This window comes from Opisthorchis viverrini (genome assembly GCF_000715545.1).
Source record: "Opisthorchis viverrini unplaced genomic scaffold opera_v5_22, whole genome shotgun sequence".
Classification (NCBI taxonomy): domain Eukaryota; kingdom Metazoa; phylum Platyhelminthes; class Trematoda; order Opisthorchiida; family Opisthorchiidae; genus Opisthorchis; species Opisthorchis viverrini.
Window position 1 is genome coordinate 1,835,718 of NW_008751678.1, and position 27,584 is coordinate 1,863,301.

The 27,584-nt window shown below is 42.6% G+C and overlaps 1 protein-coding gene across 1 annotated transcript in view; it reads left to right on the forward strand.

The window, feature by feature from the left end:
• T265_01979 (hypothetical protein) overlaps window positions 1–27,584 on the forward strand; it is a gene marked incomplete at both ends in the record, with an annotated part of 64,859 nt that overhangs the window by 33,959 nt on the left and 3,316 nt on the right. The window contains 3 exons of the mRNA XM_009166117.1: window positions 1,426–1,485; window positions 8,594–8,671; window positions 17,922–17,992. Of these exons, the coding sequence (XP_009164381.1) occupies window positions 1,426–1,485; window positions 8,594–8,671; window positions 17,922–17,992 (209 nt within the window). The remainder of the gene's footprint in view (window positions 1–1,425; window positions 1,486–8,593; window positions 8,672–17,921; window positions 17,993–27,584) is intronic.

Genomic DNA, 27,584 nt, shown 5'->3' on the forward strand with positions numbered 1-27,584 from the left:
ATTGTTCCGTTTCATGTGGTCTGTTTGTATTACGTCCAAAATGCGGCGTACTATAGACTACCTGATTCAGTGGCGCGGCTGAATTATTGAGCCTGAGGCGACCGAAAGACTAAAGTCCTGCCTGGCGTCTCTGACGTCCATGTACAAGAGAGAATAGTAACCTGCAATAATGCTTGTGAAGAATGCAGGTGCGTACACGTGAACATCAGTACTGTATTGGACCATCTGATGTAGTGCTAGGATGATCGTACATCTGAACAAGCTACACCAGCTTCGTGGAGGCGTACAATGGGTGGCATTAGGAGTGTACCACCATGCCAGCACTTGGATAATGAACCCAACCATATCACTGGAAAAGCAGAACACCGCTTAAAAATGCCTATCCCAGTAGGTCTTCACAGCATTAGCACAGCTGACTCCATAAATCGTAGAGCATCGTCCTCAGACGCACTGCACACTGTACTACACACTAGCCACCAAATAAACGATGTGTTGCTAGATCACCTTATCTGTTTATTGTTGTCTGCTGAGGGTGTGTTACCCATTCGAACTGAAGTGGTGCGCTGAGAAATTCTGATGACTTTCAATGAAGACCATCGCACAGAGTACAGTAAGTCACATCGTACCCATGCGGAAGGAGCCATGCGACTCTGAATTGTGTTTGACCTGCTAGTGCACCTCAGATGAGTCTTCTTTGTGATGCAGGCCACTCCACCCAAACATTGTGGGCTTCTGCTGTCTTTTTTCCCCTAACGTCTATGACATTTCTGGACAGTGACAAACTGGTCGCCTTTAAACTGCCTCACCTTTTCACCCATCACACGTGAGAAAATTTTGCTGATTCCTTGGTTCGGTTTGTTGCAAGCATTGCTTGTGCACTGCAATCTTATTCCGGTCTCCTCATTTCTCATTTCGACAACATACCTTCATATTCACTGGGTACTGTGAAAGCGTTCATCGTGGGTAAACAAAACGCAGCCGTTCGCACCCAGGATCTACTTTGATATATTTGATATTTTACTTCGAGAACAGTATAAATCGCAAAACATTCAAAGTATGAGGTTTGCTGCTCAATGAACGATCAAATCCCGCTTTCAAAAATAGGCTCCCCCACTTCCTCTGTTAATTTTTAATTGCTTTTTTTATTTTTGTTTCCGTGTCGGCGATATCCATTTCGGTTGATCTCTTAGGTAACCCGCTTCTTGGCTGATAACCTACAGTCACGTTTGCTTGGAACTTGAAATATTGCTTATTATTAGAGAAAACAGCTTTATCAACTTGACACTGGCGTAAACGCCCATAATTTTTTCTTCATTTTGGTTTATTCTTGGGAGAAAGTTTACTACTTATTTTAGTCTGTTATGTGCGTGTCCGTGGGTCCGTTCTTCAAGTAAAACTACTGCATTTTCATCTTTGTTACACCAGGGAAGGACGAAGATTCGGTCGAAGTCGAAGATTCCGGAACAGGGCACGTCTACAAAAGTGGTATGTGACCACATTTTGCTGGCATATGGAGGGATAGCACACCGACCACACCCCTATTGTGCCTTTCTCTTTTGAGTGACATTTGGTTCGCCGATTGACTGATTGATTGATTGATTTATCTGGCTAACAGACCAATGATTGATTGACCGAATGACCGACCAACTGATTGGTTGGTTGGTTGATCGACTAGTTGGCCAGTTGCCTAATTAGTCGATGGGCTACACGCAAACTTCGTTACCTTCTGGTATTTGACATTGCCCATTCAAGGCGAAGACTTCGAATCTCCACAAAACACTTACTGATCGAAGTAATCATGGTAATCAAATATCTCAGTCGCACTGGGCTTGTCATCCTTGTGGAGAGAGAAAGTGAAACAGATGGCCTTTGTGCAGCCTCGGAATATTGTATTTGTCATCACCTGGTATGCAACTGAGCTAGTCAAGAGGCTTGATTCACTAAGGAAATGCAAGCAGGAAGCTTTGTATGAAATCGATATAACATGTATTCAAGCAAGCTATAGGGAATTTAGCGTCTCCGAGCTGTGCGTGTGAGCAGTGTTCTTCGCCGCGCTCAGCCTGCATTCTGTACATGTGCTTGTGAACATTCACTTAATTTCCCTTGTGTGACGTCACATTTTCATCCAGTGACACCTGATGTATCCTCCTTTTCTTATGCCAAGATCTCTTCCGTGACAGTACCAGTCAGAACCAAGCTTCCACACAGAAGTTTTAAATCCCCATCAGTAACGCACTTTTTTGTACAAGATGGCGATATGCATACATGTTATATTCAGCTGAACCTAGGAGTAATTCTTGGTACTTTTCGGCCTTGGTATCTTGGTCTTACACGTGACGACACGTGACTGACCCATTTAATAGCGTAACACTTAAATTAAACAAAGAAAAACTTGTTGGAGCTTCAAAAAAGTGTAAAAAAATCAAACTCCTAGAAAACTCCTTCAACCAACAGATGGTAATAGAAAATCCAGACCATTTTCTAGGCATGCTGTTAGTGGGAAAACTGAAAAGTCGGTATCTACAATTTTGTCAAAAATGTACTTGCGCATCACAATAAAACCTCCTATAAAGAGGAGAAATTTCTCAACGGAACCAAGATTTCACTACTTCAGCGCTCTGCCTTCAATTACCTTACAGCCATCAATCAACTCTCCAAGGTCACTTTAGCTAGCATCACCAAAGCAATGAAAAATTGACGTAGTGATTTTTGAACAAACAAGCAGCGGTTATTAGACATTTCATATCCAGGTTACATTATATTTGCATTATATTGAGCGAAAGACACATCATTCAGCCATATTCATTCAGAAAGCCTTGTGGTTTCAGTCACTTGTTGCATGTCAGCTCTCGACAAATTGCGCGCCCGCCTAGCATCGTTCGGTTAACTTCATGCGCATTTCACACGTCATTAGAAAATAGACGCGGTTGAATGAGTTGATGTCTCTACTTCCACCACTTATGTACATAACGGCTCACCACAATTGTTGTAACACGATTGGAATCTTCCAGTACGCCATCACTGACTGTGAAATCGATGCGACTCATCTTCTCTTGTATTCTTGGCTTGTAGTGTTTTGTTTATGGGCCTGTAGGGACGATTGTGTGTGTTTATAAGATTTTGCCTATTACTCTCAGATATTGCAACCACCCATGTATGAATGGGTTGCATCTTCCTGGAACCCACCCGTGACCAAGAGCTTCTTTCCAATGTCTCGCATCGGTAACTCGCAGATTGAGATTAGACGGGATACTTACCAGTTTTATCCCCCTCGTTCCTCTGCCTAACTGATGACTAGCCGATTTCAGAATAGAGAGAATTTATTCTATCAAAATGGTTCTTTCTCCCTGTTCTAAGAAATGCTTGCTTTATGGATTGACTCCATCGTTTTACTGATGCTCTAAGAAATAAATCTTCAGGACTCCGTAGCACAGTGCGTTTTTCGGGCCTCGAGTAGCAGGGATATCTTACCTATCTCCGCTCATAATTATCGGGTCAAAGCAAACTTCAGAGACCAAATCCAGCACGTTGGTTCCAGTCTTTGAGCACGCACATACACACACCACCGTAGATGTTGTTTTGCAGCGGTGCACGAAGACCTGATTTGGTGACCGACAACAACCATTTTTAACAAGGCAAATCCGTTAGGTGATCCATGTTTACAATTTGTTTACAAAATACAACACAGCGGCCAATGTGTTGTAACCTGAATCCATACTCAACTGTAGAGCAGTTGATGTGGGGTATTGGTGTCTGGTAATTGATTGTGTGGTTGTTGATCTGTTCGCAGAGCTTGGCAATTGATTTGCAAACGCCGAAGCACACTGAAGATGTCTCATCCAATGGTGACTAAGCGCTTGCAAATCAGCTGCCGCAGAGCTTGGCATTGATTTGCAAACGCCGAAGCACACTGAAGATGTCTCATCCAATGGTGACTAAGCGCTTGCAAATCAGCTGCAAACCGATCAGAAGCCACCTTATCAGTTACCAATTTATGCGCTCAAGCTACCAATATTCCAACACACCACCAACATTGGTGTTTCTTCAAGAAATTGTTCGCGGTGTCCTAAGATCGCGCTTAGTGTCCCGCTTCAACTGTACCCATTTCTTATAGGAATATTAACCATAAATCACTTGAGGTACTCAAGAGTCCTGAGATACGAGATAACCTTTGATGGGAATTCGCCTAGGTCATTATGGGAAGCAAGTACCTCACGAGTTTCTCACAAATTTATGCAACAGTCCAGTAGAGGGCACACTTTTCTATTCAGGCTATGTAATGGCTTTTCGAGAAACAAAGATGTTGAAAATTTCTAATCAATCTGCAGTGTTGATCTGTTCGAGGTTTGACGATAGCCAGTAGTTGCCTGTGATAATTACCGATCTGATCCGAAAATGCCTAGAGTAATTCTCTTTGAGCATTTCGTATTTGGCCCGATAAGCCTTGCGTTCGGCTCAGGTTAACAGACGGTACATGCGCAGGAGCGGCACCAATTATTCTTTCTACATTGCTGTTACGGCTACACAATACTACTTCTCGGGCAGGGTGGAGATAAAACACGTAGCCCGAGAGCTTTGTCGTTTCAACTTTGTCCATAAAGATTCCTTTTAGCCACTTGTTCAGCATTTCTGATTAATTTCAAAGTTGTCAGACGGGTTTATCTCCAAAATGTCGTCCAAAAATAATTTCTCTTCTCGTGAAATACACTCATTTGCAAATCGATTTGGTTCTCGGGAGAGACTCAACTGAATTTCTCGTTTATGAGTCTCTCGTGAAAGACAAATTGATTTGCAAATGAGTGTGTTTCTCGAAAACAGCCCAATTTGGGTTCAAGTAGAAAATAAGGTTGACGGAAACTCGTGGACTGCGCCTACCTGATGAGCCCCAAGAAGGGCAAAACCGGTCGTAGGCTGTTGAAGTTGTTTTAAGCACCTTGTGAGTAGTTTCTTTTATAAAAATTTCTCTTCTCCCTCAAGTTTATGAGGCTGGTTTGAATACTTCACAATTGCGCACCATGGTATAGTGCAGATAATAGTATACCGCACTTGGCGAACCGAAGCCTGTAGTCACAAAGAGTCTGCTGAATGGCGTGAAAGCACCACTAGGTTTGCATTGTGGATATCGTTCATGTATTGAAGAACTTCAGGATTTAAGCACTAGTCTACCATCAACTTATATAGTACGTGAATGTTATCGAGACCACAGCTCGTTTCCACATGTCGGCCCCCCAGCTATATTATGAATCTTAAATTTGCAGTTGGTTTCATGAAGCTAGCAATCATTGGCGACTAAATGGGCAACCACACAATAACCTCATACAAAGCGCTGTGGGGATGCACGACTCTATTACAGCCAAAACAGTTTGTACTGAGCGGTTTTCAGAAAAAACGAAAAGCGTTTGGTCATGATACGCTCATTTTACAAATTGCGTTACTCAGCTGAATTCTCGCTGAGTTCCTGGACTATGATAGTCCTAATGTGAGTGTTCTGAACAAAGATCACACGTTATTCTATATAACAGCATATTTCCTTCACATAGCACATTGTTTTAGGGTTGCTAAAATTTTTACGATCGGCCACTTCGGGTTTTTCCTTCTCGGGCGCAGTCCTTGAGTTTTCGCCAGCTTGATGTTTTACTTAACCAACGAAATCTACCCAAAAGGCGAAGTGTACTCACCCGGAAAATTAAAGTTAATGTAAGCGGGAGAATCGACTAGACCCTAGCTGAATCTTTCGTTAACACGAATCTAATCCGCAAATACATATGTCACCAGTTGGATAAGTTTCGGTGTTCAAGTCTAACATAAGGTTGTTGAAACCTTGCAGAATATGCCCGCTTGATGAATCACAAGAAGGATAAAGCCAGTAGGAGGTCACGGAAGACTTTTCAGTAACTTTTTGGATAGTGCGCATCAAAAGACCGCCACAATGACATCTGTCACTGAAAAGCTACCTTTCCTACCAAAAAAACACTAAAATATTCGGATATTTTCTGTTCTCATTTGTGCTACCAGTCAATGAGATCGTTTGCCCACTTCATTGTCTACAAAGAATCAACTGTTTTCGAAACTCAGAAATTTCTTCTCTAGCTGAGAAACGCTGTAACGCAGCACTTGACCCTCTCATTGAAACTGATGTTAATATTCAAAGTCTTGTTAACTTCAGTGCACAAGCCTTCACGTCTTTTTTCTCGGCGTTTCCAAATATTTTCTCACAGATTCCGCCCAATTTTTGCAGGAAGTATCTTAATAGTTAGCAAGGTTGTTTACCATTTTAGATCTCCTCAGCATCGATCTCCTCATAATACATTTAAGCACCAGTATCTCGCCTTGTTCAAGCTCTGGCAATGATGACAACGGTACTATCATCTAAGTGATGCAAATGAATCATCAGTCAGCTGATTCCGTGAAATTTGCTCGTGATCGATATCGCATCAGAACTCACCTAGAAATGTGTAACTTATCACTTTTTACACATTACGCCTTGCGCATCACTCATGAGAACATTTTATTTTTACGGTATTGCCAAAAACTTGTTACAATAATGGTAGTACTTCACATTCGCTTAGGGGGTTTAATAATATCCCTGCGGGTTTGCACACCTAATCTTAACAATTCGTAAGATCCCACTAACTAATTGGCCGAAGGATGATCTTGAGTAAGGGTTAGTGTGGTTACGTAGAAATGACAGATGACCGTAATATGGTTGCCCATAACCTACCAGTAAAGGAAATTTCCATGGGGTTCTCCCAGGACATTTGATTTCGTAAACTCTCCCCGAAAAGCCTATTCTAATATCATGTACGGTATCGCTGGAAAAATGGAAGCATCTCAAGTTCTTGCACGTCGGATCCCATGAATCTCCAGGCAATTTTGAGCTGGATACCCGCAAAGATAATACCCAGTCGAAACTCGCTTGAATCTCCTGTTTGCATCACAAATGAGAATGAATGGCGGATTGCACGTTAGCAACAGTATGAGTAATTAACTTGTGAATAACAAGAACTGGTCTGTAGTTGGATTCATCCTAAATCAGGCGATATTCCAAAGTTTTATGTGCCTTACTCATCGAGCTAAGCAATTTTAGGGTAGCTGACCTCCATGTATGCACTTATCGTGAACCTATTTCGTCAACGGCAGCAGACCATAAGACTCAGCTCACACTTACAGTCAACCGGTCAGCTCGATATACACTTGCTCCGATCACAGTTGCGCTTCCCCTCAGCTAGGCCTTATCAGGACACCTAACCACGACACTGAACAAATGCTTTACGGGCACAAGGCAATAAAATAACTCGACCTACTTGAGCGTAGTAACGAAGTCCCATGTGATCCGTTCGTTTCCTCGATCTCTCTTCTGAATTCTAGACGTGCCACCTCCCGTAGTCTTCATTCATCAATGCGATACCGACCGATTCTGAAACTGACAGAACAAAAGACGAGGCAAACTCGTCTAATTAGTTGCGTTTCTCTTGTCAGCATGAACTTTTTTCCTGCTATGATGGTTCTTCACCGTTTGGTTTGGAAGCTTCTATGTAAGAGATGGAAAATTTTTATCTAGTCGTGATCAAAAGATGTGTGCTTTTTAGACAAGGAGAAAAAAATTATGTTCCAGAGTGAATATCCGTTGTGCAGCAATCCTTCGTACGTTCCGAGAGCTGCATCTGACGGGTAGTTTATTTTTCGAACATGACTTGAGAGGATCAATTAGGCCAGAATGACTATTCCTCCTGAGGTTGGTTCCCGTAGCTAAACAGGGGAAATAGTTCTGTATGATATTTACTCGCAGAACGGGGTAGTTCTTCATCTTGCGATTATAACTTTTCTCTTAATAGGAAGTGTAGTTGATGAGTTATTTTCATTTTATGGGAACTCCAAAGCAACAGCCCTTTGCACATTTCCTCCAGACTGTGAAGTATGAGGTTGATGTGCTAAGATCGATCGCACTTCTCCGAGTTTGTCAGTTTTCTCCGTTTATCGGAACCAATTACCAGAGTTGCTTAGTTGGGGGGCATGACGCAGAGCTATTGCTAGATTCAACGAATGCGTTGAATGAAATAATCTCTGACTACTTACCGGCAGCCGAGTAGACAGTCTTATCTTTTCACTACCCTAATGGATGATCTGATGAGCAGTACATGCTGCGTATTCGAACACTCAGCGACTGATTTTGCTGCATCTAGCTGATGGGTCCTTATCGCGGAAAAGCGGACATCCTAATTATCAAAATCACACCTTTAAATCTGAATCTGTTTGGTTTGGAGTTTTTTAAACCTCCAAGATCGTAAAATATAGGCATATTGGCTTAACAGGGCCCCAATAGAAAGATACACCGGCTTCACCTGGGAAATTTTACCATCGATTTCGTGAGCTGATGATGAGACTAAATAGATGTGAAAGTCTCAAAACCATCACAAATTTTCGGACCAATGAGTAATTATTCTTCTGCGTTTTCATCACAGTCTCTTCCATCCGATGCTGTGTTATACGTGTCATCACAGTAATTGAGTTCCTTTCATCGAGTTCCCCATTGAGTTTATAACCGAATGAATGATTTTGTTACTCCTGTAAAACGGTCTCTCTTGTCTTACAGAATCACAGACGAATTCCTACAAAAAGGTCATCAATCAGAACGCGGACAATGGTGTAGCGATTGAAATAACTTATAAAGGTGAGTATGTAGTTCAACCAACCGACCTTGTAATACTCTCGGGGTACAGCAGTTTTAAATACCAACAAGATGAATAATAGGTTTTGTCGAAGGGGCTCACCAGCTTGAAAGTTATGAGGCACGAGGATGCAGTCTATTGGGTTATCAGTCATATATTTCGATGTTGTAGCAGAAAATATTAGTCACGAGCTGGACTGTAACCTCTACAACTACGCATGACTGCGTGATTAAAATGCCACTACAGCAATTGAAATAGTTTAGTTCCGATAAGTCGGTGGACCTTCCGTCAGAAGCTGTACAGTACAATAATCCTCACATGAGAGAAAATTTTGAAAAAGGCCAGTTCACGATACAAAACTTATCAAACAGAGGTAAAATATATCTTTATCTTCGTCGAAGTAAGAGTGAGGTTGCCTCCATTTCAAGGATACACGTTTACTCTAGTGAAGTAAATCAACATAAAAGACTCTCAGGGAAAGAAATGCTTTTTTGACGCGAAGCCTAAGGATAACGGGGTCAGAATGCCTGTCTGGCAGGACCCTTGTCATACCAGTTTCAAAATCTTAACCTAAAAACCACGTGGATCATCAGCCTTTGTCAACTAGGGATTTTTTTATGTAGGACATGCGGCAAATTTTCGTTGAAAGTCCTTAGTTTACTGGTCTGACACCTTGAAGTGACCTTTATTTGGCATTTGGTCGTCGACGGTCATTGGGTCTGAGGACATTAGTATTGTACGCACTTACATTTCCGCTAACATAAGAATGGTGCGCTATCATTCTTGAACTTACGGCCACACCTCTCTGTAGAGTGAGAACAGTAAGTGGAAACCGTCGTAAGTTTGAGAACCACGAAATGAGTTCATCAGTCATAAGTGATCCACTCAGAGTAGCTAACTACCGTATTCACTTTAAATCACTGAATCCGTGTCATATAATACGTTACTGAACAAATGAGGAGTGAGCAACCTTTGCCTTTTTAAGGCTTTCCATCACAGCTAATCATGTGCTTTCTGTATTCAGTCAGTCATAGGTAAATCAAGACAATTCCTCAGTCTGAAAGAAACGGCCAAAACTTTTGTATAAGTTCCAGGAAAATTGATGCTATTTACTGCAAGATGTTGTCAAGACCACCTGACACACAACGTGGATAAAACTAATCGAAAAGCAAATTTAAGTAGAAACAACGCTAGGCAATGTTAGGTATAAGTCTGATCGTTTGTCATAATTCCATCAAACAGTGATTTATTAGTTCCCGTGAACAAGCTTCATTGCTGCTGTCCGCTTTTCCAGGAATATGCTCGACACGTAGCTTGTTTTGCGGGAGGGGGGCATTGCATTGGGGAAATTACAATCGGTTTCAAACTTAGAAATAATTTTCGCCTGCTCAGAGAAAACCTGAGAAGGAAAAAACCGGGGACTCCGTCTGCTGAATGAGCTTCAAGAAAGGCGAAATGGGTCGTTGGCTTTCGAAGAGTTCTCAGCAAGCCTATGGGTAGTGCGCTACATATATACTTTAACAATTTCATCTTAGAGTTTCCACCGCTTTACATTTTTTCTACTAACAAAGTGCACCAAGCAAACAGGCGATATCTGATCTAATTCTGCTGTCAGTCGAACTCAACTTTCTCTACTTTTCTCAGAGTGAAATATCTTAACAGCATATTAGTTCTCTCGATAACCCGTAGGCGCGTTAAGAGTTGGACAAGGATCGTAATTTCAATCCCTCGAAGCAACATACGAAGATCTTACAAGCCTACGTCTCTGATAGAAAAATCTCTCCCTGCCCACTACATGAAACATAAGCAGTGGCAGGCACTGCTCGCTTTTCACATTCAACTCATGCATCTAGTCCACCTCTATTACAATGGCTAAGCACACCCTCGATACATATGTTGCACGAACAAAACAATGAAAGCACTATCCGCTCAAGTAAAGAGATATTTGCCACACAGTCCATCAACTAGGTCAACAATCCTTCCAAAAAGCGAGACCCCAGTGTTTTAATTCAAAGTGAACAGGCCTTTGTTCTCCACTCAACAACACTTCCCGGAAAAGTCACTCAACTATCAACCGGAAAGTGACAATTGCAAGTCATCTTGGAGATTCGTAAATGGCACAGTGCTGATGATTCCCAAGAAGGATGGACTGCATATACAATGCTATTCAGCCGTTCAGCATACAGTGATTTCACTGTATGCGATAGTAACGATGTTGAAGACCTTAATATGTGCACACTTTTATCACTGGAAAAGTAGACTGATTGGTTCTTAGCTAAACCTTCTTGGCTAAGTTATTAGTTAAGCCCATTGTCTTTACGGAACATAACACAAAACTTTTGAAAACCGCTGGGCAGCCTACTTCCAGTTTCGTCAATCTCTAAGCCCATCAGGTAGACGTAATCACCGAGTGTTCAACATCACTTCATACTTCAATACCAAGCTGGACGCAACTGACAAGGTAAACTCTGTTGCAAATTCGCAAAAGACTCACTTGAATGTATCGCTCATGATATTATGCAGCCAAATTTGATGCGCAAAGGTTGCTTTATTTTTCGTTTAGCATGATATTCGAGATATCGCAGTGCATCTTCCTTGCGAAACACTACTAAAACCAAAGTAATTTGAGACGGATCACACCTCATTGACTGTGAACGATTTGGCATCTAACGGGAAATACGTTTCGACGGATGAGCTCAAAGGACTGAACCGGTTGCGGGTTGTCGAGGAGTTTTAGCAACCTTACCAGTTGTATGTTCTGTCAAGAAGATATGCAGTGATGTCTAGACTATTGTATCACTCTAGCATATTCAGTTGGACAATATCAGAGACGTGAGATGCATTTTAGCCCTTTGTTGGCACCAGTGGAAACTGCGAATTGGTGTGTCTTGTCACAGGCTCACTGTGCTCTATCACATAATAAGTATAGCAGACTATGGTGTAAATATTGGGATTTACACGTCGCGCTTATAGAACGAAACAATCCACAGTTTTCACCACCACGGATGCCCAAATTAGAGGGAAAGATGACCAAGAATTACCAAAACACAAATATATCACCAGGTAGTATTACACCACGTAGACTCTAGGTGATCGGTGTCAAACCGTGTGGGATAGTTGTATGTATTGTGTGCTTGTGTTCAGTTTTCAGTGTTCCTGAACTCGATGTCAGGCAATCTGATCATTAGCCGGATATTTTTTCATGGTGAATTAGGGTACATCCGACAATCGATAACTTGGCACCACTGAACATGCTGACGTAGGTGGAGCTCACGTGGAAGACTACGGTTTCGATACACTATCGCTGAGCGTAGACAGCAGTATCTTATCCCAATATATCGGTGGCGTCAAATTTATCCGATACATGAAGTGCCAGCACAGAGTCTCTTTATTTGCTCAGTTCGCTGGAGTTCCTCGGAGCAGTGCGAGGATGTTGTTTGCGTTCGTTGACCCGAACCTTCATCTGTCAAATATTTGGCCCGATGTAGACACAGGCGCGCTAGGCATATGTATGGCCCGGTCTCAGTGTGAGTTTGTGTGTTCATCAATCCGGCACCCACTGGAAGCCCTTACTGTGTCTATGCTTCAACTTCTCGGGTTGGCTGCCGTGCCAAGAGTTGGAGACAGCAGTATCTCGTCAGTAAACTCAGTTTCTCGCAGAACTAATCTAATTTATCTCTCACTCTGTAAATGATGGGTGATAACATGTATTGAGCTCGTTCGATCAATGTGAGAATCACTCTTGGGTTTACGCTCAGTGGATGGGTTGAACTAAAGTTTAGGTAGCGGTTCGACTGAGATGGTCTGCATTAAATCCTTCCCTGAAAATGGTCGTCATGCAAAGGATAAAACAATAGCTCAGTGGATCTTTCTGCTTCAGCCTAATGCTGTAAAGTAAATCGGATATCTATGGTAGTTGAGTTGATGCGAGACAACAGGAAGTTAGCCACAATAAGAGAATTGCAGAGCCCACGGTAACCTCATCACTTTGCTGACATAACAGGCCTTTTACCATAAAAAATTTAGAAACCTTCGACTTTAGAAATTTTTTCAAAAGGAGGTTTGCGGCTACTGAGGGTGGGTTATGTCCAGGGAGCTTCTGACATGGTTGAAGCTGTAGGTGCACGGAGAAACTCTATCGGAGCTCATGTCCAGGTTCAATTATTCTGATGAGTCCACGCCGAAGAATGGAAGTAGTGAACTCGAGTTTTGCTCTTCTCAGGGCTCGTCAGCATTACCTGTCCTTGGCCGTGTCGGGATTCGATCTACTGACATCTGACATGCGAAGTGACTTGTCCGACAGCGCACGCTAGACGCATCTGAATTTTCACGTCTGAGGTAGGGGAATGTGTTCACGCTTGAGCGATGTGATCGCTATGTCCGACTACTCAAAGTAACACCCAGTAACTGTCCTGGTTTGGTTGATCAAGTGACCTGTATTTCAGGCAGTGCGACGGACGCTTTCAACTTGCTGGCCAACTTCCTTTCCGTTGTAGGTGGTTGCAGGGTTTGTAGAATTCATCTCCGCAAAACTCACACCATAATCAGCCCTCCTCTTGTCCCGGTGCAATTGTTCTCATGCTCTACTAACCAGAGAGGGGAAGCGCTGGAGTCAGTATTGTTATTTTTAGACTTCATCAATATTGCTTATCTCTGGTGGTGCTACCACGCCTGTTTAAACACGATTATTCAAGTGCTTCCAACGTGCGCTATAAGGAACCGGTTAGACGTTCGCTTCACACATCAGATTTATGGAGTTCAAGTCCTATAACTGCCACGGATAAGTAATGCTAACGGGCTCTTATAAGGGTCGAGTGCTTCTCTCATTTAATGTGGACTCACCAGAATGAGAACTTTAGGACAGAATGGGGACTACTCAAGCTACTCGAGCATACAGTCACCTATCAGTAATATCGGAATTCACAGGTCACTTGTACTGCTCAAAGGAACAAAATTACGGCATTTCGTAACTCTGCTAACCACAGTTCCTTGAAGAGTTAAAGATAGTGCAAATTACTTCTTTAACACGTGTCCCACGAGGTTCTGCATCTTTCTGTGCATTTTAGGTTTTGCTTGATATCACATATGAGTTGTATGCCCCAGTCAAGCATGTAATCAGTTCAAACGAGAGTGGTGTGGCTATGAACAAACATACCCATCCCGCAAAACCCAAAAAAATTGTAGTCCATTATAATTGTTTGTATGCTTCGGAAGCTTTCGTAATCTATACGGCCTCCCAGAGCTTTATGAACTGCCGTGTTACTCTCTCCAGCGGAACATTAGTTTTTAAGTGACTTGATTTCAGACTTTGTATAGATTCCTCCAGATTGTAGGTATCTGTTGCCCATCAAACTAGTGGTAGTACCCGGTTGATATCGAGACCAAAACTGGTGACAGCATCATCAGCTTTGTCTACCAGCTCACCAAATGCGCATTTTCAAGACCTGTTTTCTATTTGATTAATTAATGAAGTGGGACGTTGCTCTCTATGGAGGCGGGTGGATTTCACAATCAGCTAGTCTAAATCTACATTCCGAAGAAAGTAAAGGGGTGACATCCATAAAATACCTTCGCGAGAGTTTCAAGTTTGTCATCATTCCTATGGAATATCCAAGTCCGAAAGAATGGAACCTGTGGTTAATGAATGAGTCGTAGTTGAAAGCAAGGCTCTCCGCTGTGGAGTGTGGACCACAGGGAGTATGCCTGGTACAAATTAACCTCGAAAATTTGCGGACGGTACATTTCAAAGTGGTTACCTAGGACTCTAGCCGAAGCGTGGTGGTACTGTGAATGTGGCCTCACCTTCAGTTCCTTCATCCTTGGTATCAGGTCAGTATTCCGCCATTTGGCTGAGGTCGTGGCAGGAGATGAGCTACCTCACGCTCCGCCCTGTATCAGTGACACGTAAAATGTCCTCAGACTTGGTTTGTATCCTAGACTCCGTCCATTTGTTTTCCAGTCTGAAATGCTTTGTGAAACACTAGCACACAATGTGCCTCGTGTACACAGCACAACCTATCTCTCTGAGCTACTGTCTGAAATGCCAAGGTTTAATATGGTTGGTCTGGAAGACATAACAATAACCGTGGATCAGAGGGTTTCTCTTGTCCAAATCATGAATTCTACCGGTGAGAGGAAGAAGGTTTTCTCTGAGTAGTTATTCCTTGGAGAACGCCAACTGAACAGTCACAGACTATTGGACAGGGGAGCAAAACTCTCATATGCATCTTGTTCACAAAAACTGAATATCCATCTTCTCCTTGAACGCGTCTTCTTGTGGTTACTCAGTGACTATCACTCAAATGTAAACGAATGCTACGGAGCGATTCCACTAATTCTGTAATAAATCTCACTTTTCAATAGACGCGAAACGGATTTAAGCGAAACATACTACTCTCATGCCTCATCAGCAGTATCCACCGCTATACTGGTAATTGGATGTCACAATTTGGATGCGTGTACAAACTGGAGACAAGCATCAAGTGCATTTTCAACTTATTCGCGAGACATGAATCGAATGACAGCCAATTTTGGTGCGTCAAAGCACATAGCTTGGTAGATGGCCTTATTCGCAGAACTATTTTCCAAAAGTGTACATGGAATGAGCGACAGCTCCATTTCTCAGATTCTTTATGGATAAAACAAGCACGTCTTAGAATAAACTGTTTTGATAGAGTCCTCATGCCTCCAGTATCCACCGCTATACTGGTAATTGGATGTCACAATTTGGATGCGTGTACAAACTGGAGACAAGCATCAAGTGCATTTTCAACTTATTCGCGAGACATGAATCGAATGACAGCCAATTTTGGTGCGTCAAAGCACATAGCTTGGTAGATGGCCTTATTCGCAGAACTATTTTCCAAAAGTGTACATGGAATGAGCGACAGCTCCATTTCTCAGATTCTTTATGGATAAAACAAGCACGTCTTAGAATAAACTGTTTTGATAGAGTCAGGGGAATCTGCTTCAATGATACCACAATGGGTCAGCTCGATTATCAAACTCAGGATATCACCAAACTGGTTTTCCAGTTGAGATTAGAAAAGGAGAAGAGAGTTCAAAATTCAGGACTGTAAAACCTAATGCCACACACTGTACTGTTGCACCTCCCAGTGAGAGTAAATTATATTAGTGCCATGGCGGAACGCTGGACAAGAGTTGCCTTCCAATGCTCACACTACGTGGAAAATCCGGCCTTTCTATGTGCTTGCGAATGCACTCCGGTCGCATTAGCCCAACTAACTCAGCTTCCTTCAATCAAAACTTTACAATGTATTTCTTTGCGTTTCAGTTTTGTAATATCCATGCTTGGGTAAAACGGAGAGCCACCTTTGACGGCTAACGGATGGAAGTATGCGAATGTGACTGAGGGGGTCTGCAATCCAAACAAGGGTGTCTAGTTCCGGGATCGGTCAGCAGTCATCTAGCGCTTGAACCGTTCATCACCCTTATTAATTAGGAAGTATCCGTTAGGTGCTCACCATTGTGCTCCACATATCAGGTTGTCAGGTAGTATGGTTTGTGAGGCCTATAACCATCACGAAATTGAAGGTGGAATTCCGAAATAAATGTGTCACTGACACTGCTGTGGTACCCATGTGGCGGCTGCGATTTTCATATGCTAATGTACATCCCACAGGTGCACTCATTTGTGTACCAATTTTGTCTTCACTGGAGGCTCACCTGAATCCCAGCTGAATCTCTGCTTTTTTATGTTCTTCAACTGCGTGTGCTCCACAGAGGTCGCCTTATTTTTCGGTTGGTACGGCGAGATATCGCCATGCACCGTATAAAAGTAAGTTTGCTGAAAGTTGTCCTACAGCCCACGGCCGGTATCATCCCTCTTGTGGCTTGTCAGGTGGACGCATTACCCGAGTTGCCTTCAACTGTTGTTGTTGTACTTGAACACAAACTGCTATTTAGATGATTGCGTTTATCGAATTGCGTGCAATTATAGTTCACGTAGAACATACGCTTAATGGAGGCTCTGGTGGCTACTTGATGAGCCCCAGGAGAGGCAAAACCGGCCGTGGGCTGTAGAAGACTTTTCAGCAACCTCATGAGTAGTGGGTTATATCCATGCTAAAGTGCGCCTTTTTCACTTGCTTATTTTGGTTATTCTACAGTTCCCCGGAATAACTCACCTAGGTTGCACGGAATCAATGTTTTGACTTGTGATACCCGAGTACTCTTGACTCACTTTCGAGTCATCCGGAAAAATTGGTCCTTTGATTTATCTGTGACATTGGCACGCACACTGGTATCTATATCAATGTGATCACGTGGATTCACGAGCTTCCGAGTCAGTGTTGCAGCGTTTTCGAGTTTTCCTCATACTGACTTTCAACTAAAGTTACTGCTATTTCTGCTACATTGGAGAAGACTGCTAAGCAATACGACGTCCAACTAGACGTTTCATTCTTTTCTGAAGTTAAATTTTTGCATTGATCTCCTTCTTCTCCTACAAAATTGAATGCGTATGAGAAAAACATGTTCCATTTTAAGGCATGGTAGAGCATTGGAGGTAATTCATATCGTCACGCTCGTATCAGACTGTTCAACACAGCTATTTTTAGTACCACCCGAATCGTTTACTTTACAGATGACCATCGGACGTCCAAGAGACCACTAGAACAGCCACGGCTTCAAGAAGTGAAGCAGCAGTATACATCAAGGACGGCATTACTATCCAGTAAGTAGAGTAGTTTTGATCAGTTCCTCTCTCGATATGCATTAAGCCACTATTTATACATTCCAAAGGGCCTCAGACTGTACTTAGCATTAGGCCGAAACGTGCTCCGTTCGAGGTGACTTCAAAAAAGCATTCCATAATGAAGTAGCGTAGCCCTCCTCTCCTCTACACGTGAACACACTCGTTCAGTCAAATTATCAGTTCCTTCACAAGATTTTGGGCAAACTGAACTCAAAGGAGCTGTCCCAGTGACTCGAATTGATAACTCCCTGTATTCCAAAAATTCAAAGGTTCTCAGAAAGTAACCAGCGACCGCTACCCGATTAAATTCCAAATGCGAAGCCCTCTCGAAAACCAAGTAAGCCATTCGTCTACCCATGTGTAGAGAGGTCGTCAGAATGAATCACCAGTCAGTTGACGCAAGCGGGGATTATAAAGCTGAACAAGCCAGCTACACCAATGCGTTTCATAAATGCATGATCCGCGGTTTGAAATTGATCATCTGGTAATTTTCATGTAACTGAGCTTTTTAAGAACCATTTCTGGTTTTACTTTAGGTTCATCTGTGATGCATATTGAGCAACTACCGCAATCTGAGCGGTTCAGTACAAAGGCATATAATGGACCGGTTAAAGGTAAGTGGTGTATTACTTCATGGTGAATCTGTATTAAATGGGAGCTTATTTGGTGGCCATGAGCAGAATAAATATTGATTTCCTTTTTGCGCTCCCCCACAGCCGTCCAAGGAGGATGAGGAATACATTTGCATTACAGCCTATTTTTATAGTTTTAGGCAAAGTTGTCTAAAGTCATTGGAAAGCCTGCCTAGATGAGTACTGGATACATCTCTCCAATGTAGCTATGGGCGGGATGTGGGGTTTAAATTAATGGCCATCCGAGATGTTTGATCCATAAAAGACACAGATCTCCGCTGCAAATTGATAGAATGGCTTACCTAACTAAAGTCTGAGCCACTGCGCGTTTTTATTGCTGCATTAAATTTACTTTAGAGACTTCGTCAGGGATGGTATCCATCTCACGATTCAAAAAATTGAAAATAGCATTAATTTTTGCTCTTGATCTTAGCAAGCCTGAGGACCCAATACTGTCTCAACACATTCGACTACCGTAAGTAACGTAACAAGAATGATAAGAAGCCATAAACATAAAACATCCATAAAGAGTGTCCCCAGATAAGCCATTTTCGAACGAAGTGCACTGAGACTTTGTTTGGAAAGAGGCTGTAGAACAATTTTGGTAAATATCGAAATCCCTCAAGAATGAATGAACAAAGCTTTTTGGACCATATCTCGGCTCGCAGCAAGGCTTAAAGAATTGTGTTATTCGCCATTTTCCAGAAGTGAGATTCTGCGTAGGAACTGCTCCGAAAACCCGCAAAATTACATCAAACATTCCACATGATTCTGCCATCGGCCATCTAAAATATCCATAATCCAATTTGGTGCAAGAAAGCGTATTCAGGATTGATCCCTAACTTGAAAATTTGCCAAATTGATCATATTTAATGGTGCCCTTAATGTGATTGGAGAAATCACAGGCTTCAGTCCAGTTTGTGTACCTTTACAATCACCTAATGATTTCTTTCTTTCTGATCTTTGTAATTCCAGCTGGTTTTAAAAAACCTGGATAATTGGTGGTTGATCACTTGGCAGTTGATCTGTTCGCCGAGCTTGGCAGCTCGTCAGTGCGCACTTACGATGTCTCCTCGACGGAGGACGAGACGTTTACAAGCCAATTGCCAAGCTCGGCGAACAGATCAACTGCCAAGTGATCAACCACCAATTATCCAGGTTTTTTAAAACCAGCTGGAATTACAAAGAATACATGTGACCTTGGTCTGTTTTTTATGATACACCGACAGTGTTTTCAGACATCAGTACACCGCAGTTCATTCTGACATTTGCGGGCTGTGAGCAATTTTGCATTTCCCAGAACAGATAAACGAACATAATCACGACTACTATCACTTCGAATACACCAGGTTATATGCTACGTGCGTCAGGAAAAGCATATTCTTAATGTAGGAAAGGTGTGTTCAAATTTCTTAGCTCTCGGTTTGGCATAGATATGTTGCAGAAAATGAGTTTTCAACACCAGACCCATTTGGGACCAGGACAAAAACTAATCGACCAGAAGCCTTTAACCAAGCATATCATCGAAACCTTTGTTGTTGTTGTTGTTTCTCACTCTATCGAAGGTCGCTGGAATGCTTAGTAAGCCTATTACAGCGCACCTGAATCTACCTATCATTTCCAAACTATCCAAAGGACGCCTTCAATTGTTCTGGGCGATACAAGGGACGTCAGTGAGGTTCCTAAAGTGGCCAGCAATGACTATTAAGACGCTACTCGTCAGTGAGCGGACTGTCAGACAATGTGACTCTTATTCTAATTTACAATTATAGAGATCACTCAGCTTAGTGCTGTCGGAATAATTTTCTCTCCTGTGTATAGGGTGTTTTGCTATCACACTTGTTCCATGAAACGAGAGAATGACGACGTGATAGTCATGATCTTTGGATCCCTATTTTTGACAACGGTGGAAATCACATTGTGCTTCCAATCCTCCGCAAATTTATCGATATCTCGAAAGGAACTGTTGATTAAATCTTGGCATTCCTACACGTGCCCGGCTGTTACATTTCATCGGGAAAAAGTTTAAAACTGTGAATGCCTCCATATCTCCGGTCTAGTATCAGTTTCCTGCAAGTGTGGCACGGTGAGGAACCTAGTTCATACGATTTCGAAAAGCTGACTTGACAAAGGTTTGCAAGGAGAAGAGGAATTCTCAAGCGGATCTCGCCACAAAATTGGTATCTTAATAAAGTCGTATGACGCCTACGCCGATAGCTTTCAAATGAGACCACACGTTTTTCTATGTGGGGCAGAGATTGATTACCACACTCAGTTCTAATTACTCAGCTTCCCGCTGACAAACTGATTGAGAACTCACGCCATTTCTATAGCACTTCCTTGCTCATGCGTTCAGTCCGTCCACCTGCGGCGTTTTCGGTGACAATCACTGGTAAAATCTACTCGCTCCTCTCACAGATGATAACCTATAACCTGTAGAAGAACGCTTTGTACTTCATGCAGCAGCTGAGACTAAAACGTTGATCAGCGCCCCACAGCTTACCTTAATCGAATGCCAACCACATGTCAAGTGCGAGCAGTTCAGCAGACACCAACTGATTACTCATCATCGTATCAAAAAATCCAAACCACTGAGTGTCCAGCAATCAGGGGAACATTACTTACTGAAATGAATAAACCGGTACAGCACTGTCCACAACTGGCGAAAACAGTAAGCCGACAATTCCATCCCATCCTCACCGCCATTCAGGCAGTCTGACTCTACGGCTTTTCGACTATGTTGGTAATACAATGTTTACTTGGGAAGGCATATCATGTTGAAAATCGATGGAAGGAAATAATATCTCATCAAGTGAAGGATTTTTGAACTTAAGGCAAGCCTTCGGTTGACGGATTAAAAGTCCTCAATCAGGTACCCAGGCAGATTAACATTCACGACAAGCTAATGCTAAGGCTTCTGGAAAAATATGTGAAACTCATGGGGTTCCATCGTCCCCCATGTGTTGTAATTCAGTTGTGATGACCTTTTATATCGTTCGCATGCGCGGACTATGTTTTTTTATCTGGTTTATATGTAGTTGGGACTTACACAATTGTTAGAACCATAGACTTGCTCAGAATGACGTAATGCTTTTCAAACGCAAGAGCTAGCCAACACCCGATTTGTTAAGACTTCGGATTATCAACCCTATGCCTAACCTGTCAACTCGAGATTCAGGTTCAATTTTCCCCAGACACATTTAACAGGTTTTCTTATAAACAGAGTGTAACTGCTACTTATCATCACACTCCATAAGAGGGATTTCTGGTCTGCACTTGCTTTTCGCCACTAATCTTTTCATCCTTCGATAACGCACAGCTCGTCCACACTGTCACCTCTCGCACCAAACTCGACGTAAGGCAGCTTCCATCGCAGACCACCCAGGAGCTCCTCAAATATGCGGTGGCCCATACAGAAAAGATTCACCGCAGCGGCTTATTTATTGGGCGATGGGACCGTTTTAGTTTAGCTCCAGTACATGGAGCTCTCCAACTCAACAAATGAACATGTGCATTTATACCTATAACGCTAATCCTAGTTCTTAGCCGTTGCATTTTATAACTTTTTTGGTTCTCTTATACAGACTTGTGATATTCGCCTTCAGTTAGACCTTATGGTCATTCACTTTTGGTTCGAAGTCGGTCTCGTCAGATACTTTGAATCCCAGTAGATTTAAAGTAGTCTCCTGTTGCCATAATGTCATTCTCAGGGGTGAGACGGTATCTAACAGAAAACAACGGTGCTGTGGTCAGAGGATAAACATAGACGAAATTCCGGGTTTGGACAACATTTTCGAAGATAGATTTGTCCGAAATAGAAGATTGGACAAACATGTGTAAAACATTCCTTTGCAATATTCTTCTGTTGTAAGGTCGGTGTGCACTGTCAATATGCAGTCATTCTTATGTGTATATAAGAGAGAGTCCAAAAATACGAAGCAGCCGAAAAACCTCAGTATGGATTGCTGTCTTGCAAAAAATGTTTTTCACTATGAGAAAATCGAGATAAACTCAGTCATTACTGACAGCATGATCTCTGAGTATACCTTCGTGCGAAACCATTCCTGTGATGAAAATATACTCTGGAAAACGTGATACGACTGTGTATATATCCAGATATAAGTTGGTGTACATTTGGAGCAGGCTTATATTGTACGTTTTTATAATATGTGAAATATGAATATACGCACGTATGCGTTAACATACATATGAATATCAAAATATACATAGATAATGTGTAACATATTACTTATAATGCTGCGCAAGGTGATTCAACGGATCATCACCTCAGCAGAACTACTTCACTAATATGGAGTCTAAAGCAGTTCGTATATGTTAAGTGAGTATTTGAGTGCCAAACATAGGGCTTTGAAAGATTCAACGCGACTAACTGCGGCCGTTTTGTGAGATACAAATAAACTGTCGATGAAGCTGTTGCGTAAAGTTCCTTAGCTATTCCGACTTTATCAGTTATTCAACCGACTTAAATGGAATCAAAACCGACCAGTTCAAATTAAGCTCTGACTGACGCTTATCAGAACTGTCTTTCTTCGTTTTCTAGTCTTGTTAATATCTGATTATCTAATGAGCCCTGAATTAACTGTTTTCATGGCACTCACCCAATGAAGACCTCTTGCTCGAGGTCAGTCAGGAACTTTCGACAGTGAAGTGGCGGAGGGAAGACCAAACTACTCGGAAGGACCATTTAATGAGACAAGTCCTAGAGACCACGTTTTCAGAAATCGGGTGATATAAAATGCCTGGCTATGGCGATACAGGATGTACGCGTTTCACTTTCATCTGATGATACTAGGCGCCTAACCAGATGAATGCATTTAACATACGTATGTTTAGGCTATGTCTAAGTTTGGATCCAGTCTCGATGAATCTGGTTAGATCCAGATTGACGAAAATGTTTTGCCACCAAGTGATGACAAGCATGCCTCAATGTAACCAACTAGAATTAGCAGCGCCAGAACGGGCCTGGTCAACAGTGATATTGTCAGCAAAGTGATTAGGAGGCATTTGTCGCAACCATGTAAGGGATCTGTGTAAATTATGGATTGAAGATGTAACGAGAAGCTTTCTGGGGCCTGTTGCTCTCGTTTGCAGTCTTTTTTCACCTGTCTATGATACTGTCCGCGCTTAGTGGATTGATCACGCAAGAGCTAGTTCCCGAGAAGCTTCTGAACGAGCGGAACTCTTTCAAATGAAACAACAACACTCCTAAAATCCATTAAAAACTGAAAACACGTTTGCTTCCTTCGACTACGTTTCTCAAGGCTTCAACCGTTTTGCAAAACACAGGGTCGCAGTAGGTCTTTTTTATTTTTAATCAGATTGCCATGTATCCATGGAGAAACCAGGTAATGTTGCTTTACGCTAAGCAGAATTAATGTGTATCAACTAGAGCGGTGTTTGGTAAAATCCTACGGAGAAAGGAACTTTAGGGAGGTATAACTATGGCTATCCTTTGGCAGTCCCTCTTGCAATGTGTAACTCACTGAGGAGAAGACCATGGACAATTATGGAGAATATATAAAGAAACAGGAAGTACTTTAACACAATAGTTTAGAGGTGAAGGGAACGTATTACTAGGTCCGCTGGCTTTATTAGCGGAGAGTTTTGAGTTGATTGTACACATCACCAATGGATACCATGATGACCTGTGTGTTCACATACCGATCGAATATGTACGTCGAAACTGTTGACGTCTTTGTTTTTAACAACAAACGGGCATCTTAATCTATCGATTCAAGCGTACTTAGTGTTAGCCATCTGAGAAACAGTGACATGACAGAAACAGCAGGACGGCGTAGATATTCGGCGTAAACAAATGGATTTTAATTTGGTTCCGTGCAACCCCAAAAACAACACAGTATTTTGAATATTATATTACGCAGTTTAAGTGATAATTTGACAGTGATCTTGCTCCATTCCTGATTCAATTGAACGAAGCCTGTCCTAGTATATCTTGTAGTGCGGAACTGAACAGGAAAATATCTTTTCCTTTCTTAACTTGTTACCGATCAGAACACAAGATGGGCCGATCTGTACAGCACACCTAACTCATACAACATTATATTGTTGGCAAATGTATTGCTAGCTGACTGCAACAAAGTGGTCTTTATGTTATGGTAACCTGTTGCGATTACTCACACATCAAATGAGTGAACAGATGCCGAGGGGAATTCGCGCAATCTGTTAAAGTCTAAATTTATATTTGACATACAGGCTGCGTATTATCTAATCGAACGCGGGCTCACTGTTCGGCCTTACATCCAACAAACATCCTGTGTACTTTTGGTTTGACCATAGCCAACAGTCGCTGTTCTGTAAATTACACTGTTTAACAAATTCCGTTATTTTGTCGTTGACGGGATATTGTTAGACTAGGCCATATTTGTTTTGCGCGAAACAATTCAATTTGAACCTGTGGGCTAGTCTATCCAGTTTATCAAATAAGTTCTCGAGACTTAAATTCTATACGTTCGGTTGACAACTCCTTAATTTATGTCTTACGCACTTGATTTCACCTTGATTTCCCTTCGTCTTAAGGGTCGACTATCAGCTGCTGATCGGTTGGTCCACACGAAGTCGACACTAACATGTACCACGGTTAGTGTACATGCTTTTGTCGGCAGTTCGGTACGACCGCCACCTGATTCACCGCGTTGTCAACCGATCGTTACACCAAGCGCCTGAATGGGTATGGTCTATGCGATCGATTTCTTGGAGAGTTCGGGTGCGCTAAGGGCCTTGGTCTACAACCGCTCTCGATTCCAACCGTTTGCGCACAAGCGACCGGGCAGAGGTCAGGGGTCATTTGAACAATGCTTATTAGGTTGGCTTAAGAGCAGATGAATAAAGCAGTGCTAACTGAGCGAACAATCATCTGAGTTGGTTGTGATGATGGCTGAGTTAATTTACTAACGGTTCGTTCAAATAAGATGAGGAGCGAAGACGAAACCGCCTGCGACATCATTTCAGTGCCAGCCAGTGGACACGGCGTGCAATGTTTCTGGACGTTACGCACGCACCGGTGCACGTATATAGCATAGCGGTGCAACCAAAGTGATAAAAATAAACGAGAGCTCGTGAGAACCCGAAATGCACATGAAGGGCAGGCGCGCAGCATATCAGCATTTTAACTAGTCCTTCTAATTTTGTTTCGGTGGAAGGAATAGATGCCTATAATTTATTCTGAATTGTATTAGTTTCCGGGAGCTCATACACGCAATCATTTGAGCTTCCGCAGGGTATGCCTCAAAATCTAGTAAATGTCATGCGCTGCTTGCATTCATACACTTGTGGTGCGTGTGGATGTACGGCGAGCTCTCCAAAAGCTTTCCTACAACCAATGGTTTCCGACAAGTGTGTCCACTTTTCCCATTTTTGCTTTGTTCCGTTATTGCGTAGATTATAAGGTCTCCGAAACCCCAGTGTTCAGATCATTCCGAGCCAGGGCCTTGGTTACCTGGAATATGCAGACACTGTTCTTGTTTTCGATTCAAAACTGAAGGCGCAATTAGTACTTGAAGAGTTGACACGGTTCATCCGGTCACTCACCACATTCTTTGCGCCCACAAAGTGCAAAGTCATGCTGCAGGACGTACAGTCTTTGAACATGTCTCCGAGAATTCAAGGACTGCACTGGAGGTTGTGGAACGCTATACATATATCAGAAGTTGATTTAACCCTGACGGTGGTGTAGCAGACGAAGTTACTACACACATCTTGAAGACCGAAATTGCGTTGGCCGATCTGCATCCCTTGTGGCGTCCAGGAGGTATCTCACTGGGTCTCAAAGGACACGTGTATCAGACTACAGCACGGACTCTATTGTCGTATGTCTGTGGCACTTGGTCACCTCATGTGGAGGATCTGAGACGACTTCAGGTCTTTGACCACCGATATCTCATAACTATAGGTGAAATCGGCTAAGAACAAAGAATTTGGAAAGAGGTAATCAGTGTAAGGTATTTCACTCAAACAACGCATCCAGTACCACAAGTTAAGTTGGCTGGGCAACGTGTTGCGCATATCGAAGTACCGCCTCCCGGGATTAGCGCTGTTTTCCTTGTCACATTCAGAGAGGCGGAAACCTAAAAGTGAAAGGAATTTAACATGGTAGAAGGGAATGAAGAGTGTTAAGAAACGTTTTGTCAATGGTGGCGCTGTTCTGTGCTTCTCTGGAGACACTGAACGAACTGGTAGTTAACCAGCTTTATTGGCATTCAAGTTTTCCGTTTTTATTCAGAGTGTTGGAGGTGAACGCACCTCGAATATTTGTTGTACACTGGCCCTACGTCCCCCTTCCTATCCCATTCTTTCTTCTCTCTGTTATGGGGCTTTGGTCAAACGAACTGACATGGTTTTATGGCTTTGAAGTGCCCGTGTTCTCGTCCGGTGTTGACACCAGTGATGACTATAGTGGGCGCCAATCAGACAGATATTTTCGCAGCTCGGGACGGTTTCCATCTACTCAGGACGTTTCTAGCAGACGACAGCTGTCATTGAACCCCACAGCTCCAAATGCGAAATACATAAGCTATCAAACATGAATTCCATAACAAGTTAAATTACAGCTAGCCAAGCAGTCCAAGTTTGTGGAGAGCGTTATCAAGCCTTAAGCGTTGAATCACTCACACGGGAAAACCTTTTGGTCTGAAAAGTATCGTTGAGCTTAGGACAAGGTAGAAGCATGAGTAAAGTTTCAAAGCAAACGAAACGTTGGACTAGCCGCCTCAAAACCATTTCATTCCAGTAATTTCTGTCGCCTGTGGCTTTTAATGGGTTTGTTGAATAGCGTTATCCCAGCTTTCGCATATTGTTGGTAATTTACCGCGGAGGACAACCACACCATTCTCCACTACACCGTAGAGAGTTCTTTCGTATCAAAGTTTTGAAGTTATGAAACGAAAAAAATGTATCGCTCTTTCGTAGATTTTAAGTTCGCTAACGAAATCGCGACGTAAACCGTCTTTACGCTTGTGTGTTTGAGAGCTCGAGCACTGTGAATCACTAGTTTCATCGGGAACTTACGCGGGTTCGCACAGTGACCCGCAACTGATGGTCAGGGCATGTGGCTGTTTGAATCAATATTCTTCTGCTGTAATTACAAGTATTTCAGTCCAAGAAAGCAACAATAGCCGCGAACTCCTAGTCATCTGTCAAAGGGTAACAAGTACTTTTCATTACCATCATCATCACCATCAGCATAACACAGCTGTTAAACATCGATGCTTCACTGTCGTATATTTGTGTGTGTAAATTCATGGTTGACTGGGATATTGCCAGGATGCCCAAACCTGGAAAGCACAACGATTTTGGCCCTCAACCAAAGCCTTTGGCTCAGACGCCTGATTGCAAGGCAGTGACGCTTGGCGGGAAATACAGGCACACGAAGGCATTTTTATCATCACACGTTTCAAACCTCAACACATATTGCCAGAAGGCTGTGTTCACCAGATCGCTAACGACTGACGAACCGGGTATGACAGAATTTGCATGTGTCGCAAGGACACCCCACAGTATAACTCACTGGATCGCGCTGACACACAAACC